The sequence below is a fragment of the Balaenoptera musculus genome, chromosome 1 (assembly GCF_009873245.2).
Source record: "Balaenoptera musculus isolate JJ_BM4_2016_0621 chromosome 1, mBalMus1.pri.v3, whole genome shotgun sequence".
Classification (NCBI taxonomy): domain Eukaryota; kingdom Metazoa; phylum Chordata; class Mammalia; order Artiodactyla; family Balaenopteridae; genus Balaenoptera; species Balaenoptera musculus.
Genome location: NC_045785.1, coordinates 161,376,884 through 161,395,678, shown reverse-complemented (window position 1 = coordinate 161,395,678; position 18,795 = coordinate 161,376,884). Strand labels below are relative to the sequence as shown.

At 39.2% G+C, this 18,795-nt stretch overlaps 1 protein-coding gene across 1 annotated transcript in view; it reads right to left on the bottom strand.

Moving 5' to 3' along the window:
* ACBD3 (acyl-CoA binding domain containing 3) overlaps positions 1–12,755 on the bottom strand; it is a 34,062-nt gene extending 21,307 nt beyond the window's left edge. The window contains exon 1 of the mRNA XM_036865786.1: positions 12,416–12,755. Coding sequence (XP_036721681.1) covers positions 12,416–12,701 — 286 coding nt within the window. The 5' untranslated portion in view covers positions 12,702–12,755. The remainder of the gene's footprint in view (positions 1–12,415) is intronic.
* Between the last annotated feature and the right edge of the window lie 6,040 nt (positions 12,756–18,795).

Below are 18,795 nucleotides of genomic sequence, written 5' to 3'. Positions count from 1 at the left end.
TCCCAACGAATCTTTTCTAAATACAGCCTTGAACAATTATCTTAGCAAGAAACACGGTGTTATACTTGTTCACTGCTGCATCATTTAAAATTAAAAATCTAATTATTCAACAATAATGCAATGCTTATAGTAATCCACTGAATAGATTATACAGCTGTTAAAATGACAATATAAGGGCTATATAGCATTTCAGAGAATATATTTATGATGTATTAATTTAAATAAGTAGAATAAAAAATTAGATACTAGGTTTATAACCATGTAAAAATGGGTGATTACACATATAGATCTTTCTTTTTAAAAATTAGTTAAGATTTTTTTTATAAAATTAGCTTGCCAGAACTCTGTATTCTAAGATGTTAGGGTGCTAAAAAGTGTGAAACAATAGTGGCAACTTTTTACCAAAAAGCCTTTCTCCAATTTTAAAGATGCCCATAAGCTACCTTTACCATCTACCTTAATTTTGTACATATTAATCACCAAAAGTTTTCTTATGCTAATTATGTCTCAGAGAAACATAGCACAAACAACTTTCTTCTTACTTCCCCCAAAAGTGATGATCTGAAAAACAGCTCCAACCTTGATCTCAGCCTATTAACTGAAAGATTATTATTTAGAAAGTTTTTGTTTTTTAAAACCAAAATGGCACCACCCTAACTATTCATTTTATCTTGAGTCTTATAAAAGAAAAATATGCTGCTGGTCATTCAAGAAAAAAAAGGGTGTAGTGAGTCACTCAAGAAAGAAAAAGGTGTAGTGTACAGTGGGGGTAGAGTGCAGAGTAGAATATAACTTCCTTGTTTTGTTCAATCAGGATCCCTGAGATTTTTTGTTTTTTCCTTTAAAAAAAAAAAGTCTAATAAAAAAATAAAATAAAATAAAAAAAATAAAAAATAAAAAAAATAAAAAAAAAAAGTCTAAATTCCATGAAAGTGGTTGCTTTGACCCAAATAAACGTCAATAAAGATAAAATCAGATAGAAACTTTATTCACTGGAAGACCAAACACTTTTCTGAGTAGTCATGTAATACAGCAATTTTCAAACATACACACACAAGAATTCTTATTTGCTTTAGGGAGATGATCTGAAGCTAACAGATAGGACTAGTGGGTATGAAAAAAATATTTTAAAAATATGACTACTATAAAATTATTCTAATGGAGGGAGGGTCCACTTCTTATGAGGTGATAAATTTGTCCTTTATTTCAAACTAGAATCGGGGACCATGGGAGAGGGTGAGTCAACAAGGAAACTGTACCCGTTATTCAGCAAGGTGTTAGTCTAACCTTGACCCTAAAAGGTGACTCATCAACAGAGGGAGGGGAGTTTCAGGATTTTTGGATGTCATTTTAACATCTGCCCTTTTTATGCCTGACGGAATTAATTTTTCAAAAGGGCAATATGTTTTTAAGTGTAAGTTTTTGTCAAGCACTCACATAAATTTGTTCACCACCATGAACGCCAGCACTAAGCACACGCTTTGTTAACAGGCACTCACCACACCAAAACCACGCCCAACAAATCTCTCTAAAGAAGAAACTGACTGTACAGGTCAAGTTCTGTGAAAATGAGCAAAACAGAACATCCACTCTTGTGAATTTTACTGGCCTTTCCATAGAATCTTGTATGCATTTGCTAGTTTTAAGACTTGCTCTATAATCCTTCCTTTAATACGTATTACTGAATCTTCAAATTATTCATCATTATTCTAGCTGGGAACTAAATCTGTCTTAAAACACACACACACACACACACACACACACACACACACACACACACACAAACCAAAGAAAAGGAAACACATCAAAATGTTAATTCTAATAATTATTTCTGAAAGATTGGATTACAGATTTTTTCTTTATTCATTTTTTATTTCCTCAGATTTCCGGTGTGCATATGTACTTTTATATCAAATACACATATGTTTTTTCTTTTTTAACAAACGTTTTTAAAAAGTCAAGGCAACTTAGCTTTCAGCCTTTGGGATGAGATTAACAGATCAATTATTCTCTCCTGAGGAATATACAAAACCCAGGAGGATATACTAAGAATCCCAACCACCTTTAGTACAGGACAGCCCACATCATGTTGACATTCTAAACTTCAACGAAAACAGAAGATGAAAACCCTTCACAATCAATATCATTAGGCAGACTATTATAGTATTACAGAAAAGTTACTTCTCTCCTACTCTTCAGATGGCTCTAGTTCACACACCACGAAGGTTTGTTTTATATAGTTTTTCTGCGTTAGATGAGAATAATTTTCTCCTAAACTATTTCTTTTTTAAAAAATATATTTTATTTATTATTATTATTATTGTTTTTTAACTTGGCCTTGTTTCACGACTTGCGGGATCTTAGTTCCCTGACCAGGGATGGAACCCAGGTCCTGGCAGTGAAAGCACCAAGTCCCAACCACTCAACAGCCAGGGAATTCCCTCTCCTAAAATTATTTCTGGTTCCAAGGGCATTAAACGTAGTTAGCAGGAAAGAAGTTATAACTACCATAACTACAATAGACAGAAAAGCCTTGCTGAAACTCAAAAGATCTTTAGCCAAGACCATATTCCTAAAGGAAAGCTCTTTCAGTCCTGCTGGTAAGGAAGAGCGGCATCATCCTCGGTCCCTGCACTTACAGAGTTAATTAGTACAAAGTCATTAAATTCAATCAATTTGGAAAGGTGCTTTCTATGGCAACCAAAAAGACAAATATAAATTATGCTGGAAAGAAGCTGCAGAGCTGTTTTTCAGATGCAAGTGTGTGAAAACACATCAATGAAAAGCAGAAAATGACCATCTCTATTACCTGGAGAAGCGTGAGTACAAAGCTAGCCATTTTCAATCAAATGGACTAAAAGGGATCACTTGTTGGCATCTGTCCAGTAACAATTATATTAAAAAGTTTATTTTCTATAAAATTGAAGACCAAAAGTCAGGTTAAAAATCTATTTTACCTAAAGGAGACAGACTAAAGCAGGGATTGGCAAATTAGACCAACTCTGCCCACAGTTGTTTTTTAAGGCCTGTGAGCTAAGAATGGTTTTTATCTTTTTTAAGAATTGTTAAACAACAACAAGCAGAAATAGACAAAAAGCAATGAATATGAACACAGACCATATATGGTCCTTAATGCCTAAAATATTTACGATCTGCCCCTTTACTGAAAACGTTTACTGACCCTGGACTAAAGGAAGAAGTAAATGCAAAAGCCAAATGATTTCTAAATATTTAAAAAATTCGAATATAATTAAAAGGATTGAAAACATAAAATTCAACTTCCCGTTAAACATGGTGAATTGAACACACACAATTACATCTGATCCTCAATGAAACCCCACTAAAAGGAAAAAGGAAGCCAATTCAGAGAACCCTGGAAAGGCTCAGGAATTGAAGGTACCAGGTCCTTTAAAAGCTGAAGTCTAGATAAAAATAGGGGTTTTGGTTTAAAAACTATCTAGGGACCTCCCTGGCAGTCCAGTGGTTAAGATTCCACGCTTCTAATGCAGGGGGCTAGGATTCGTTCCTGGTTGGGGGACTAAGATCCCACATGCCTCGGGGCGTGGCCAAGAAGTAAAACAAACAAACAAATAAATATATATATGTATATAAATAAAAACTATCTAAAAAGCAGGTACCCCTACCTCCCATTTTGTTTGGCAATCCCAAGCAGGCAGAGGGCTACCCTGCCCCTACTTAGCAGAGGTCTGGATGTGTATACTACAGAACACGAATCACAGATACTCCAGGTGGGAGAACACCAGCCTGAGAGTGAACTGCAGGACTAAAAAGAGAAACGAAATGAAAGTTACGCTAGTAAATGGTAAACATCTTCCACCCACCCTCCCTTCTCCTGTCTAGTGCCTAAATGCTGGCCAACTAGATTCATACATTCCAGGCAGGAGACAGGAATATTTCATGAAAAACTGGCCCAAAATAAAAGACCTACACATACTAGTTTGAAAGATACTGATGTTGAGGGTTCCCCGATGAAACTTCTGCCTCATTATCTATAATAAAAGCTTGTACTCAAGGTTACAACTGGCTCTCCAGTGCCTCACCCTTTAACAAGAATGAATACCCAAGGATCACCGGACATTTGAGAAAGCTCCCAACATGGGGGGAAAAAAAGGCTGAAAGAAATTTCCCAACAGAAAAAAAGAAAGTCTAAAAGAAAGTAAGGAATTCCAGGAGAAGGAATTCCAACACCACAGAGAGGTGAAGGTAATTTTCAGGATGACAGTGGGGAGAGACTCAGAAGGTAGAAAGCTAAGACTGAATCAAAAATTTAAGGATATCTAGGAGAGATGTCTCTTAAAAAAAAGAGTTTACCTGAGGACAGAGAAAAAAATGATAATTACCTCTAACTACACAAAAGACAAAGAGTTTGCATAAGAACCAAAATATAATCAAAGTGCATGATCTGTCTCAGGTATGAATAACACAAATAGAAACAACTGACACTGATTTAATCACAAATGTGATATTATAAAATTAAGAGTTTGGGAAGGAGGAAGAGAGAGGCATACATGTGTAAGTTACTTTTTTTCTTTTTCTTTTTTTTTTTTTTAAATTAAAGAAGCAGGGACTTCCCTAGTGGTCCAGACTCCACATTCCCAATGCAGGGAGCCTGGGTTTGATCCCTGGTCAGGGAACTAGATCCCTCATGCCGCAACTAAGACCTGGCGCAGCCAAATAAATAAATATTTAAATAATAATAATAATAATAATTAATAAATTAAAAGCAGCAGCAGGAAAATGGAGACAAATACCAGAAGAAACAGTTAAAATAATGGAAAGTGGTTGCCTTGGGGGAGAAGGTCTTGGAGATGGGAAAAGAGAGAGACGGGGTTGGCTATTTTTCCTTATAAATTTTATAGTACAACTTGACCTTTTAAATTGCCTTGGTTTTCACTTTGATAAAAAGGTAAAAGGAGTAAACTCATATGCTCAATTTCAGTAATCAGCTCATAAGACATTATAACATGTGGTAGGCATAGTAATACCACCCTCCCAAAGATATCCACATCTAATCCCCAGAATCTACATCCCAGTGAATATGTTAGGTTACATGAAAAAGGGGAATTAAGATTGCAGCTGACCTCATCCTGGACTACCCACGTGGGCCCAAAGTAATCACAAGAGTCCTTATAAATGGAGGGAGAGCAAGAAGAGTCAGATGGAGATTTGAAGATGTTATGCTGCTAGCTTTGAAGATGGAGGAAGGGGCCACAAGCCAAAGCATGCAGCTGGCCTCCTGAAGCTGGAAAAGGCAACAGATTCTCCCCTAGAGCCTCCAGAAGGAACAGAGCTCTGCTGACACCTGGATTCTAACCCCGTGAGGCCCATTTTGAGCTTCTAACCTCCAGAACTATAAAACAGTATGTGCTGCTTTAAGCCACTAAATTTGTGGTAACACATTTTCCCAATAAAGACAGAAATGGCTTCTAGATTACATTTCTATTAAATTCATAAGTATTTAACTTTACAGTTCTAGTAAGACAGCATAAATAATTTGATAATAGCGTTATAATCACAGTTACCAAGATTATCAAGGGTAATCTGAAAGATTACCCTTCCATCTGAAATTAATTAAGCAAAAGGTTATTAGTCTCACATGTCAACTGTTAGAGTAAGTTTACTGAGAAATATTTTTCTCTTCTCTCTGGAGGTAAAGATAGAGGAAGGTAACAAATTATTTCAATGTTCCTTCTAGCCTTTATTTGATGAAATGAAAGCCAATAAAACCTATGGGTTGGAAAGGATATTAAAGATAGACGACTGAACTGCACAACCAAAGTTCAAATCCTCTCTACATAACCACTTGCTCTACAATAATTTGTTATTGGACACACTATATAAAAAGATGTATATTGTAACATCAATAATCTAAAATGTGAGGGAGGGAGAAGTGAAAGAATAGAGTTACTGTATGCTATGGAAGTTATCAGCTTAACCTATAGTGTATTTTTATACTACAGTATAGTATTTTATAGTATAACTATATTATATAAGCCTCACGGTAACAACAAAGAAAAAACCTGAAGTAGATACATAAAAGGTTAAGATAAAGAAATCAAAGCATACCCACCTAGTTACTGCTAACGTATGCTTGAACACTTCCTGGTGATGGGAATTCATTGTCTCAAACAGCCTATTCCATGTTTGGATAGCTGTGATTTTTATTTTAGCTCTTTATTCTGAGTAGATCTGTCTCAATTTTATCCACAGGGTCTATTTCTAGTCCCCGGCATTAAATAAAACACATCTAACAGATCAGACCTCAAAAAAAGCCACAAAATACTGTACATCATATTTGCCCTGAGTTCTCTATTCTTTAGGCTAAATATTCCCAGCTTATTCACTCATACATACCTCCTAAAGACCCAGCTCTGCTATTTACTAAGTATATAACACAGACCTTTCTGAGCCTCAGTTTTGCTATCAATAAAATGGAGATAATAACTTCTCACATTTCTTGTGAGGGTTAGAAATAATGTGTTCCAAAGTCTTGATACAGTGCCTGAGTAGAGCAGACACTTACTAAAGAGCAGCTATTATGATAATGATGGCAGGGATTCGAATTCCCACACTATACAAGTTGCTCTCTTCTGAATGAGCTCCATTTTGTCTTTAACCCTAAAGAATGATGCCTCAAACTGAAAGCAGTATCCAGGGATTGTCTGAACTGTGTGGAAGATAGCAGGACCACCTCTCCCTTCTCTCATTCCAGATACAGAATTTCCCCCAAAGCAGCCTAAGCTCAAATCTGTTTTCTTTCATGGCCCTATCACTGTTGCCTGGCAGAGAATACACTTTGAATAAAATCCGTCTTTTGGAAATATTAAAATTAAAACCACATCTCGTCCATGTTCAATTGAGAAAAAAACTGATACATTCTTATACTATTTATAAGAAAGTATAATAAATGCAGTATTTCTGAGTTAATGAGTATGAAACTCTGGAAACTGTCTAGCATGTACAAAGTGCTTAATAAAAGTTGATCTCCCCCCCATTAATTCAACACAGTCTCTAATAAATTCTTGGTAATCTCTCCTCTTCAACAATATAAGCAGTCACAGAATACCAACTGCTAGGTACTCTGCTAAGAGTCTATATATATATATATATATATAATTCTTATAATTCTTACAACAATTTGAGTAAAGGAAGGCAGATTTTAAACAACTGAGTGGCAAAACTAGGAAAAAGTACCCCAGGTAGTGTTCACTCTTGAACTCAACTTCCTAAATACTAAGCCAGAGTAGCTCTTGTTTTAGCTAACTGATGAAAGTAAACATTACCTCCTTCTGGTTGTTGGTTACCAAAGTGTACTCACTTTGTAAAAATTCATCAAGCACCACTTATGATTTGTGTACTTTTCTGCACGTGCAGTAAATAAAGGGGAGGCCTCAGGCAAATGTTAAAATCAGTTACACTAAAATATACACATATACAAAATATATACAAAAAATACACATATACAAACACATATATAAACATATCCTTGAATCCAGTATTCAAAGGAAAATTTTAGTTCAGCTCAAATCTAATATGAAATAGCAAGTTAAAAAAGTAGAGGTTTAAAAGGCATTCCTATTCTTGGTGGCTATAATTTTCTTTCTTATAAGTGTCTCTTAGGTCTATTACATCCTCCTACGCTATACATGTATACCTAAAGATAAAGACAATAAAGAAAGAAGGGAAAAATAAACTCAAAGTTTAACAGATATTCAATAGTAACAATTAAACTTGAAATTATCTGAAGCTAGTCCACTTAAGTCCAGGAGGCACACACTAATTATTATGTTACCAAAGAATAAATTACAGGTGTACAGTATTTTAAAACATAAATGGAGCCATTTATAAAAGTTCTTGGAGATGCGTATGTTTCAAGAGGACAAAAGGAAATGGAACTATTCAGTATATCCGTATGATTGCTTCTCTGCTATCAGCAACATAACACAGTGTCATCGACAGCAATGCTAGTGGAAATTCATTAACAATTCCACAGAGAAACTGAGTCCTAGACTTAAGTTCCTCCAAATTCAACAACAGCTTCCTTTCACATATCACACCCTCAAAAACTTATCACTCTCCTCACACACACACACCCTAGATCTGTCTACTGAAATAACGACCAATCCAGTAGCAATGAGCGCCCACTGCTAACACCCAGATTACGGCTCTTCAAATGCCACTTCCCACTAAAGGAACCATGTCTCTTTGGAGAAATGGCTGATCCCTATGGAGGCAGGAAATGCATAAGATGAATCTGGAACGTCTCATCATACCAGATACCAAGGAAGCTATAGAAGACTACTAGTCATGTCAAAGGAACTTAGGAGCCAATCTTAAGAGGCTACCACTTGCTAAAGATGGTACAATTTGAGCATCAATAATAAGAGCCTAAGTAAAAAAAAAAAAAAAAAAAAGGTTTACATGCATGAGTATATAACATTTTGAAAACTGTCACCTTCTGAGGCTGCTAAGGGAAACAACTCATTATTTTGAAAACTAATAATGGGAAAGAAGCATTTATCTTTTCTTTCTTATTTTAAGCTGTACCCCAAACCAAATAGCATGTGAGGAAAAGTATTACAGTGAAGGAAAGACAATTAGAATATTACCATTTTTCAATTGCTAATGAATTACACATCCATTTTCAATTTACCAAGAGTAAAACACAATCATTACGTTGGCTAAATGCAGGCCTCTCAAAAGGTCTAATAATGTATTAGTAGCAATGAGATTTAGCATTTATCAATATTTTTGATGGGCACATTTACTTCAGTCCTTTGGAGGGGATTTTTTCATAACCACCAAAATTGGAAACCGGGTAACAATGTTATGTAGGAGTTTAGAGTAGATGATTCTCCCACACTTTACCTTTCCAGATATCTGAAGAGATTCTCGATAAAGTGATCATGAGCAGAAAAACAATATCTTTCCATTAGCTCTTAACATTTTCAAGCAAATATATTAAAGAAGTTCTAAAATGTGATAAGGCAACAAGGTAGGTAGTTTTGAATATTTTCCTAGGAACACCATCAAAAAGCAAGGTTCCTATTTGCTTTTCATCTCTTATAGTGGGAAGAACTGCCTTTGGAATCAGACAGACCCAGGACCAGCTCTGCCTCTTACTACTAATAACTAATGGGCCTAGGGCAAGTTTCTCAACTAAGAAGCCAGGATAACACCCCCACTGAAGGGCTTGTAGAGGATTAAACAAAACAGTATATATACAGCTCTCAAAATAGTACCTGATATTTAGTGAACATCTGCTCAATAACTAGTGGCAATTATCACTCTGGAATTTTAAATTAATGCAACCATCTACCAGCTTAATGGAGTGAGGTAACAGAGTATTAGAGGAGGAAAAACTCACCCCCAAGAACTCTAAAAACCAAAACACAACTCCCCAGGTTAACTCTATCCAAGAAGTATAAAGGCTACAATAAAGCCAGCTGATTCATTCCTTAACCCAAAGAGATAAGAAAACCAGCTTAATCTTCCTAAACTAGAACTGGGCAACTCTGCTCCTCCTTTTAAAAACCTTCAATGGTTCCTCACTGTCTGCTGTCAAAAAGGCTACTTACAATAGCATTCCAGTCCTTCCACGGATCTGACACCAACTCACCTTCCCAGCTCTCTCCATCAAACTACAGTACCTACTTCCTATTTGCCATTTCCCCGACACACATGCCTTGCCCCTTCATGGCTCTTGGCCTCCCCCCTTCTCTGGAATGACATTTGCTCTCTGGATCCTCCACATTTTATTGCAGTAGCCATTGGGTCTTTAACTCCTCTTTTGGACTCTAAGTTCCATAATAGCAAAAGGGAATATACTATTCATTTACAGTGGTAACCTTATATAAAACTTGATCCATAATAAGGATTCAACAATGTCTGGAGCTTAGATGGTAAAATGCTAACTTACATTTTCCAGTATTTTCATCTATTATTTTACTTTTACCTTCAAAAACTAAGAGGGTTAGGTAATTGACACAATGGGTTCAGTCACTGGCCTATGATCACTGTGACAGGGATAGAATGAGAAACAGGGTTCCTAATTCCCAATCCAAGTTATTTTCAATGGAAAAAGATACCCATGCTTTCAAGATTCATATTTATTCCACAGCAAAAGATAAAGTGTAATGTTATTTCTAATTCATGTGAGATACAAAACCACAAAATAGTGATTTATTAAAGTCCTTGCAAGACTGATAAAAATGCCAAGTATTATGCAGGAAAAATTCACACATTAAAACAAAGGCAGCAACACTTGACTCACCCTACTTTCCATAATTCTTCTGACTGTTTTTAGATCCTTCCCCTCCACCCCAACTCAGGAACCTCATATACTAATAGCTTCTTCATTGCTAACATGTAATGATCCATGCAGAAAGGGAGCTTTTGATTGCTAGACTGTTATTTCTCCTTTTAAGTACTTGGATATTGCTTTGAGAGCTTAACTTAGGAACTTAGTAAATCATAACTATCAATGTAGCTTTTTTCTTTAAGGTGACTGATAACTAGGTCCCAAATTACAGGTTCCCCTAGGAGTCTTACCACTCAACAAACATGTTAAAATAATGTTAGGTTTAGAGCACTAAACCTTAAATCTGAGATGTCAAATTTCACTTAATCCAGCCATATTATATCTCTATATATAAACAAACTGACTCTGGAAGAGAAAAGTTAATTGTCTAGGAGTACATGGTAAATAGAATCCAGAGGGATTCCCTGGAGGTCCAGTGGTTAGGACTTGGCGCTTTCACTGCCGTGGCCTGGGTTCAATCCCTGGTGGGGGAACTGGGATCACGCAGGCTGCGCGGCACAGCCCCAAAAAAAGAATCCAGAGCTTCCTGACTCCCAAGCAATGCTAAATTTACTGCACATTAAGAGTGTTTTAACCTTTCAAAGAAGACATTACTACCATCTTCAAATAAGACAGGCTCAGAAGATAAAATTATCCATTGATTTTTTTGTTAGTTATATGGCGAAAGTTAGGATTAGAAGTTCATTCTTTTCTATTCTTACCCGTTATTCTGCTACAATATACTTTAATCTTATTGTACACCGGAAAAGTAAGTTCCAAGAATAAAAATTTTAAGTAAAATGTAGTTATATGAATTGCACAGAAACCACCAGATTTTTACATAAGTGGTAGTATATCATAACCTCAGGAAACTCTAAATTCAAGCCAGTGACCTAAGGGTCAAGTGATCCAAAACCCATTAGCCATTACCAATTCCCCAAGCTGGCACGGAGGGTTGAACTCATCGTGCAATGACGATGAATATTTCAAGGGTAAACTTTTTAATAAAAAATGCAATGAAAGGGAATGACCAAATATTCTGGAAAATTTATAAAAGACTTTCATTAGTTTGCATAATTAGAGTCATTTTCAGAGAAAACAAATAACTTTCGAATGTATCACTACTTTCAACGACTCAACTTCAGCTAGTAAAATATGTACTCCAAAAGGTACTCCCTCTGGGAAAAGTGTCATAAATATGCTGTTCTGGAATGTATACGGAACCTAGCAACCACGTCTAAAGTTTCATTTGCCGATGTTTCTCCTTGCTCATCTACCCCACAAGATCTAAGTATCTCTTCTCATCAGTTTTTCCCACTGACAAGGTCATGTGACTGGTACCACCACCATCTGACTACGTGAATCACCCAATTAAAAAAACCCACACACCACAATCTAGCTCTAAGACAAGATTTATTACAATTAATTCTGTGAGAAGTACAGAGGGTACTTTTAGGCCTTAATCTGAGAATTCACTCTTGGACATTGCTTATAAGGTAAAATTTTAACCATCTAGAAGTTACTAGTTACATGGTGAGCATCCCTTCTCTTCAGAGTCTGACAAGCCAAGGGGGATTAATACTTTACTTCTTCCTCTCTGCCACATCAATACTGCCAGGTGATCAAGTCCTAGGCTCTCCAGAATGAATGGAAAGTATATGTATGAAACCCATGGAAAGATTTCTTCCACTGTGGAAAAAGGGCAAAAATCGGTGGTTCTGACGTGCCAAGCCATAAGAAACAGGAAAAGGAATGCGACAGTTAAAAAAAAAAAAAAAAAATTCCAGAACGGGAACCTCTGGGAAAAAGAGAGAGGGCTCATTCTTCCACCCAGGCTCCTGGAAAACCGAGAAGCTAAATCAGGTAAGATGCCCCGGTAACCTCGGGGAGGCGGGACCCGGACTGCTACACCAAGGTTCCAGGCCCCTACGGGTGGGACCTAGTGGCCAAGCGGGTAGTGACAAACTTCGGGTAACCCCAAGGACAGAGCCCAGCTCTGGTCACCGCGATCCCGCACGGGTGGGTGAGGACGAGACGGGTCCAGTCTCCCCGGGGCCGGGCAGAGGCGGCGGGGGTGGGGCCTGCCCGGCTCACCTTTGAAGAAGCGCAGCGCCAGGCCATACAGCTCCTCCAGGCCGAAGCCCCAGCGCTGCTCCAGCCGCCGCGCCTCCTCCGCCGCGCCCCCAGCCGCCGCCTCCCCGGGCTCCGGCTGCTCCCCTGCGGCGCCCGGGCCCCGGCCGGACCCGGGAGGCGAGGGCGGCGGCAGCGGCGGCGGCAGCAGCGGGGCGCCCTCTGCGCCGGGCCGCTCCTCCGGGTCCGGGCTTAGTGTGAGCCCGTCGACGGACACCTCGAGTCGCTCTGCGTTCAGCACCGCCGCCATCTCCGCCTGCTGCGCCTCCTCAGCGGGGACAGGCGGCGGCCACGTATCGACTTCCTGCTGACCTCTGACCTCCGCCTACCGACACCGGAACTTCCGCCGCTGAGTAGGATCTAGGGCTCCCGGGCATGGTGCCCCGCCCCCCACTCCAATCCGTCGGTCGGCCCCGCTCTGCCACCACTCGCCCCGACCCTTAGCCCTGCGGGTCCCGAGCGCCCCGCGCCCACCTTCACCCGGTCCCCCTGCGGCCCTCTTTTCTCCCGGAGGAAGGGTACTACGGCCCAGCGGTCCCCGCCCCGCCGTTCTTTCCGGCGGCTCGCGGTGTCCGGCAGGGGAGGGGTCGGGCGGGGTCAGAGGGACCCCGAGTAAGGTCTATGCCGGGAGGGTGACTGCTGGTGAGCGCCCTACCCCTCCGGTCAGACCCTCCGCATTTGTAGAGAGTTGTGTGGTTGGGGGAACTCTGGCAATTCTAAGGAAATGCCGAGCAAATGCCTTTTTTTTTTTTTTTTTTTTAAGAAGAAACTGAGGTTGCAGAGAAATTCCGTGGCTTCTGAGACTGTCGTGGAAGGGCACATCCTGGTTTTTTCGGGAACTGAAGCTCCTACAATTTGTGGGGCCCTCATTAAGTAAAAAACACAAAAATTACGAGCAGAGAGGTAGGAAAGTGAATATATATTTAGAACGAGAAAGAACTCACAAGTGACATTTTGAAAAGTTAACAAAACTCACAAACATCACACAGATAACCATAAAATTTTTATTAACTGCCTGACACTTCTACAGGGCGTCCAAAAATCCAGAACATAATTATTTTATTTATTTTTTAAAGATTGAAAAAGCTCTTGACAACATTATGTATATTTATCTGTGTTCCTAGACTTTATGGGCACCATTTATGATCATTTTCCCCACACTTTTTGGCTGTATACTTTTGATCAGCTTTTCCTATGGTAATTATTTTGTAATGTTTTCTATAAGGAAAACAGAAAAATCAGCCTTTAGCATGGTGATCCTTTCTCTTTTTTTATTATTAATTGCTTATAAATTTTAGCTTCACAACTTATTACTGAATTGCTGTGTATGTTTTTAGGATTATTGTCAAATTTGGGAAAACATGTCAAGTTTCTCTCACATATGAGCTATAATATTTCAGGACTGTCTGGCTGCTTCAATGGCAATTTTTTGCCTGGTTTTTACTGGATCTCCAGCGATTTTCAGGACAAGATTTATCTGCTATGTTAAGACAGAATCTCCTCCATTACGATGAATAAAACATGTGACTTCACATAAAGACTCACTACAGTACAACTGCAAGTTTGTGTCCCACAAATACAAGAATTCTGATATATTCCATTCCATTCCATACAAACAAAAATAAGTATGGTGCACTTATAATTGTATATATGACATTACTTGGATTCCTGATGAGTGAGAACCTCCATTTTAGGCTAGGCATTGAGAGATTTGATCCCCTACTTAGAGTCGGAAGGACTTTTTACTTCTGATAGTCGGAAGGATTTTCTATGGGCTAGTTTCTCCTTTTCTTTCAAATCTTGTTTCTCCTCTGCTGCCCATGGCATCACATTCCTGTGCCAGGTATCACAGAGTTCTTTTGCCCTCTAGTCCTGCACCTCTGTGGCATGGTGCTGGCTTAGCTGGCATAATGGGCAGTAGGTGTATTCCAGAAAACCATTCCTACACCCACGGTGAGTAATAATTTACCAGTAGCCAGAAATGACTGCAAACCATAAATGCACGCCAGTAAACCCAAATGAAATGTATCCCTAATTCAATCATTGTTCCCTTAGCCAGGTCTCAAAAAACCAGTGGCCATTCCTGCACCACTTAATGCAGAAGAGAAGTGATGGAAGTCTGAATACGATGCGACAGTGGTCTTAAATATCTTACTTTAGAAACTTGTACAGAAACATTTGATCTGGTAAATATATTGCCAGGGCCTCTCCAAGGGCCTTGGAAGTGGCCTGTGCAAGTGAGGGGCGCTGAAGCTTAAGCTTCATTGATCTACGGTAAACCCACATCTCGAAACAAACTCTAGTACTCTAAGCCCAGTGATTTTCCTTCACTTAGCTTGGATCTTTAGATTTAGCTTTAATTACTTTATTTTTTTTAATGTTTTGTTTTGTTTTATATTTTTGGCTGTGTTGGGTCTTTGTTGCTGCACATGGGCTTTCTCTAGCTGCAGCGAGCGGGGGCTACTCTTTGTTGCGGTACATGGGCTTCTCATTGCGGTGGCTTCTCTTGTTGTGGAGCACGGTCTCTAGAGCGCAGGCTCAGTAGTTGTGGCGCACAGGCTTAGCTGCCCCACGGCATGTGGGATCTTCCCGGACCAGGGCTTGAACCCGTGTCCCCTGCATTGGCAGGAGGATTCTTAACCACTGCACCACCAGGGAAGCGCTAATTACTTTAAAGATATGCATATCACAAGGCCTAACCTCCAAGAAGTCATAAATACACTACATTTTTGTATTCTATCTTTAGTACTCAATAACTTTTGAGGGTGATAATGAGATGGGTAAATATAACTCTACTTCCTGGAATTACAGATTCTGTTTTCCAAGTTTTCTACAGTAAGCATTTCTTTTGTAATCAGAAAAGAAATTTTTTTTTAAATTTAGTGTAAATGTTAAAACCTACAGAACACACCTAGGAAGATGGACAGGTAAAATATGATACAGTGGTAATTATTGACATTTTATTGTTTTAGAGTTTAATATATTGAATATTCTTGAAAAATCTGCACGTCCTCTAGATCAAGCACATAAACCTCTTCCTAATATAACCATCAAAGAATGCCCTGTAGGTAGTTGCTCTTAGTGACCTAAAACAGATTAGGAAATATAATTTTCCTTTAACAACTCACGGTAGGAAATGAGTTCCAGACATTCACTATAAGAGGTCAAATTTAATGTGTATGAGAACCACGCAAGGGTATCGTTAAACTGCAGATTCTGACTCAGGAGGGAGGCCTGAGAGTCTGCATTTCTAATAAGCTTTCTGGGCTGATACTGCTGTCCACAGACCACATTTTGAACAGCAAGAGTCTAGGATACTTTTTCCACAGCTTTATGGAGGTATGACTGACGTCAAATAAACTGCAAGTACTCGAAGTTTACAATTTGATGAGTTTTAACATACACGTATACCTGTCAGACCCATCACCGCAATCAAGATGACATGTCCTTCACCCTTTCTGTAATGCCTCCCTCCCCCAAGCCACCTCAATAGGTATTTGTTAGAATGTGTTTGTCACAGTAGAATTTGATTTCTATAAACAGTTCAGAGAAGCTACCTCTATTTCCCCACTCCTGTCTTTTATATGTGAGGAGACACAGAGTCAGCAAAAAGGTATATTTTCTGAAACCTTTCAAATATCTTCCCCAAGTCTGTTCCTATACAAAAGAGAGTGCTTTTCAATCAACCAACTTTGTTGTGTGAATTTCAGTTAAGCTCCATCCCTTTCAGTCATTTGCCAGATGAAGTATTACCATTGCTGAAATGCTTTTGAAGTTTCTTCCCTAAAATCAACCTTTCCCTTTGTTCCCTCCACATATTTTCATCTTCTCTGAAATACGGTTAGATCACCAGACAGAGACTGGGTTGAATTGTACGTTCCCTGCTTTATCTCGTGAATTCATAATCGGTCCTTGGTAAAATTTTGCAGTTAGTCTAATTTAGTAATGATAATTACTGCACTTTAGTAATGATAATTATTTTGTGCTCCTTGACTGGAAGCACCTGGAGAGCAAAGGCTATGTCCCTGGACTCCCATAGTCCCTAACACAGGACAGGAAACATGGTAGGCACTCCAAATGTCTCACTGAGTGAATGAATGAAGGTATAATTACATCTATTACATGCAATATCAGTTCAGCTCAATGTACATTTAGGGAGTGCCCCCTATACTAGACATTGTAGGAAATACACAGATGAGAGGCTGTGGACCACAAAGGAATCATGGTCCAGTAGGTGAGATCACGAGAGAAGCATTTATATTACAGGCGGGCTGCCAGTACTGGAATGCACTCACCAACTCAGTGACCTTGAGCAGGTTACTTAACTTCTGCTTCCTCCTTTGTAAAATGGGGATAATAATAGTAACCACCTCTCAGGCTGTTGGGAAGACTGGATGCATGAATACACGTAAAGCACTTAGAAAAGGATCTGCCAGGCACATAGTGAGTGTTTAGTACCTTTTGGCCACTGTTATGTACAATGTTCCATTAAAATGTAGATGAAAGGGAATTCCCTGGTGGTCCCGTGGTTACAACTCCGCGCTTTCACTACCAAGGGCTCAGGTTCAAACCCTGGTCGGGGAAGTAAGCCACGCAGCCAAAAAGTTGTAGAAGAAAGATTGCACACTGGAGGCCCACTGGATGAACCCTGCCCACTGTCTTTTACTTGGCTTGCAAGAGTTGGCCCCTGTAGTGCTTTAAATCTGAATGGGTTGCCAGCATTTCAAAATCTGGAATATTTTTTTAACAGAATTATTACTTTATTTTATTTGTTTATTTTTTGGCCTTGCTGCGCGGCTTGTGGGATCTTAGTTCCCTGACCAGGGATGGAACCCAGGCCCATGGCAGTGAAAGCGCCGAGTCCTAACCACTGGACCTCCAGGGAGTTCCCCCCAAATCTGGAATTTTAATGTAAAAGTCCAGATTTCTGAGTTACCTTTAAAAATTAAGAAATTTGGTGACACTGGGCCTGGCATTGATGCTAGACATCCATGAGCTGGAATTATGTAGAGGCTGCCTTCTTAAGAAGGGGCACGTGCTCTTGAGTTTGCGAGAATCCCCCCAGCCCATTGTGACAGACACTGTCCTTGATGTTTATCATGGGCCTGTAGCTGGTGCTAGTGATCATTTTACACCAACTCTATTTATATTGTTACCTGCCTGGCCACTGTAGGCATTTGCGTTTGGAACTCCCTAATGTAGAAGAAAGAGAATGGCATATTGCCAGGAGGGTTTAGAGATGGCTTCAGAGAGGAGATAAGTATGATCATTGTGCATGTTTACATTTGAAGAAAGTAGAATTCTAGGCAGAGGGAATACCATTTGCTAATTTCCTGAGGGTTAAGAGAGACCAGCATGTTTGGTTAGCCTTGGAGGAGTGACAGGAGATGAGCCTGAAGAGGTAGGAGGGGTCAGATGTGCAGAGCCTAGAAAGGTAGGCCAGAGATGGTCCTGAAGGTGATGGGGAGCCACTGAAGGATTTTATGCAAGGGAGTTTCACAAATAACTTGGGCAGCGGTGGAAGGAGAATCTGGAGGGGAGGCTGGCAGTAGGGAGCTCAGAAAGAAGCAGTTGTTAGCCCAGGAGAAGACCATGTGATCCTGAAGAGGAGCAGCATAGGGAGATGACAAGGAAGAGATGGATTCCAAAGAGATGTGCAACAGAACCGGCCAGAGTAGGTAAGGGCAAGGGACTGAACCTGTCACTTTTTAGGTGTTGTGGCCTTAGGACCATTTTCTGGACCTCCATCTCTTTATCTATAAAAGGTAGAAGTTGTTTCTGCCTTGGTTCCATCACAAGATGTTGAAAGGCCTAAATTAACTTATATCTGTGAAAGTGCTTTAGAAACTGTAAGATTCCTGAACAGATAAGATATGATTAGTATAGCTGCTGTTATCATTCCTCTCAGGCCTTCACATCCAAAACACTCTTAAGGGCCACTTTCCATTATGAAATGATATATATTTCTTTAGGTTCAAAAGTAAAAGTGAGTCTAATAAAAGAAGTCAGACAGGGATGACTAGTGTACAGAGTAAATCTATCAACTGTGGCAGTGTGTATACATTTATGCGCCAGACACCTAACATTGATGTAACAGCTGCAAAGATATTTAATGGACATCAGATTAATAAAAGAGCATTTTTCCTTTATTATAGTCAAAAAAAAAGAGAAGAAGTCAAAGACATAGACATTTGTATCTAAAAAAACAACGCTTCCATAATCTCATTACTGAGATCTAATCAACATTAGCAATGAAAGACAATTTTCATTTGTATTGCAAATAATAATATTCATATAATAATAATGATGATGATGATTATAAAGTAATATCCTCCACTTGCAGT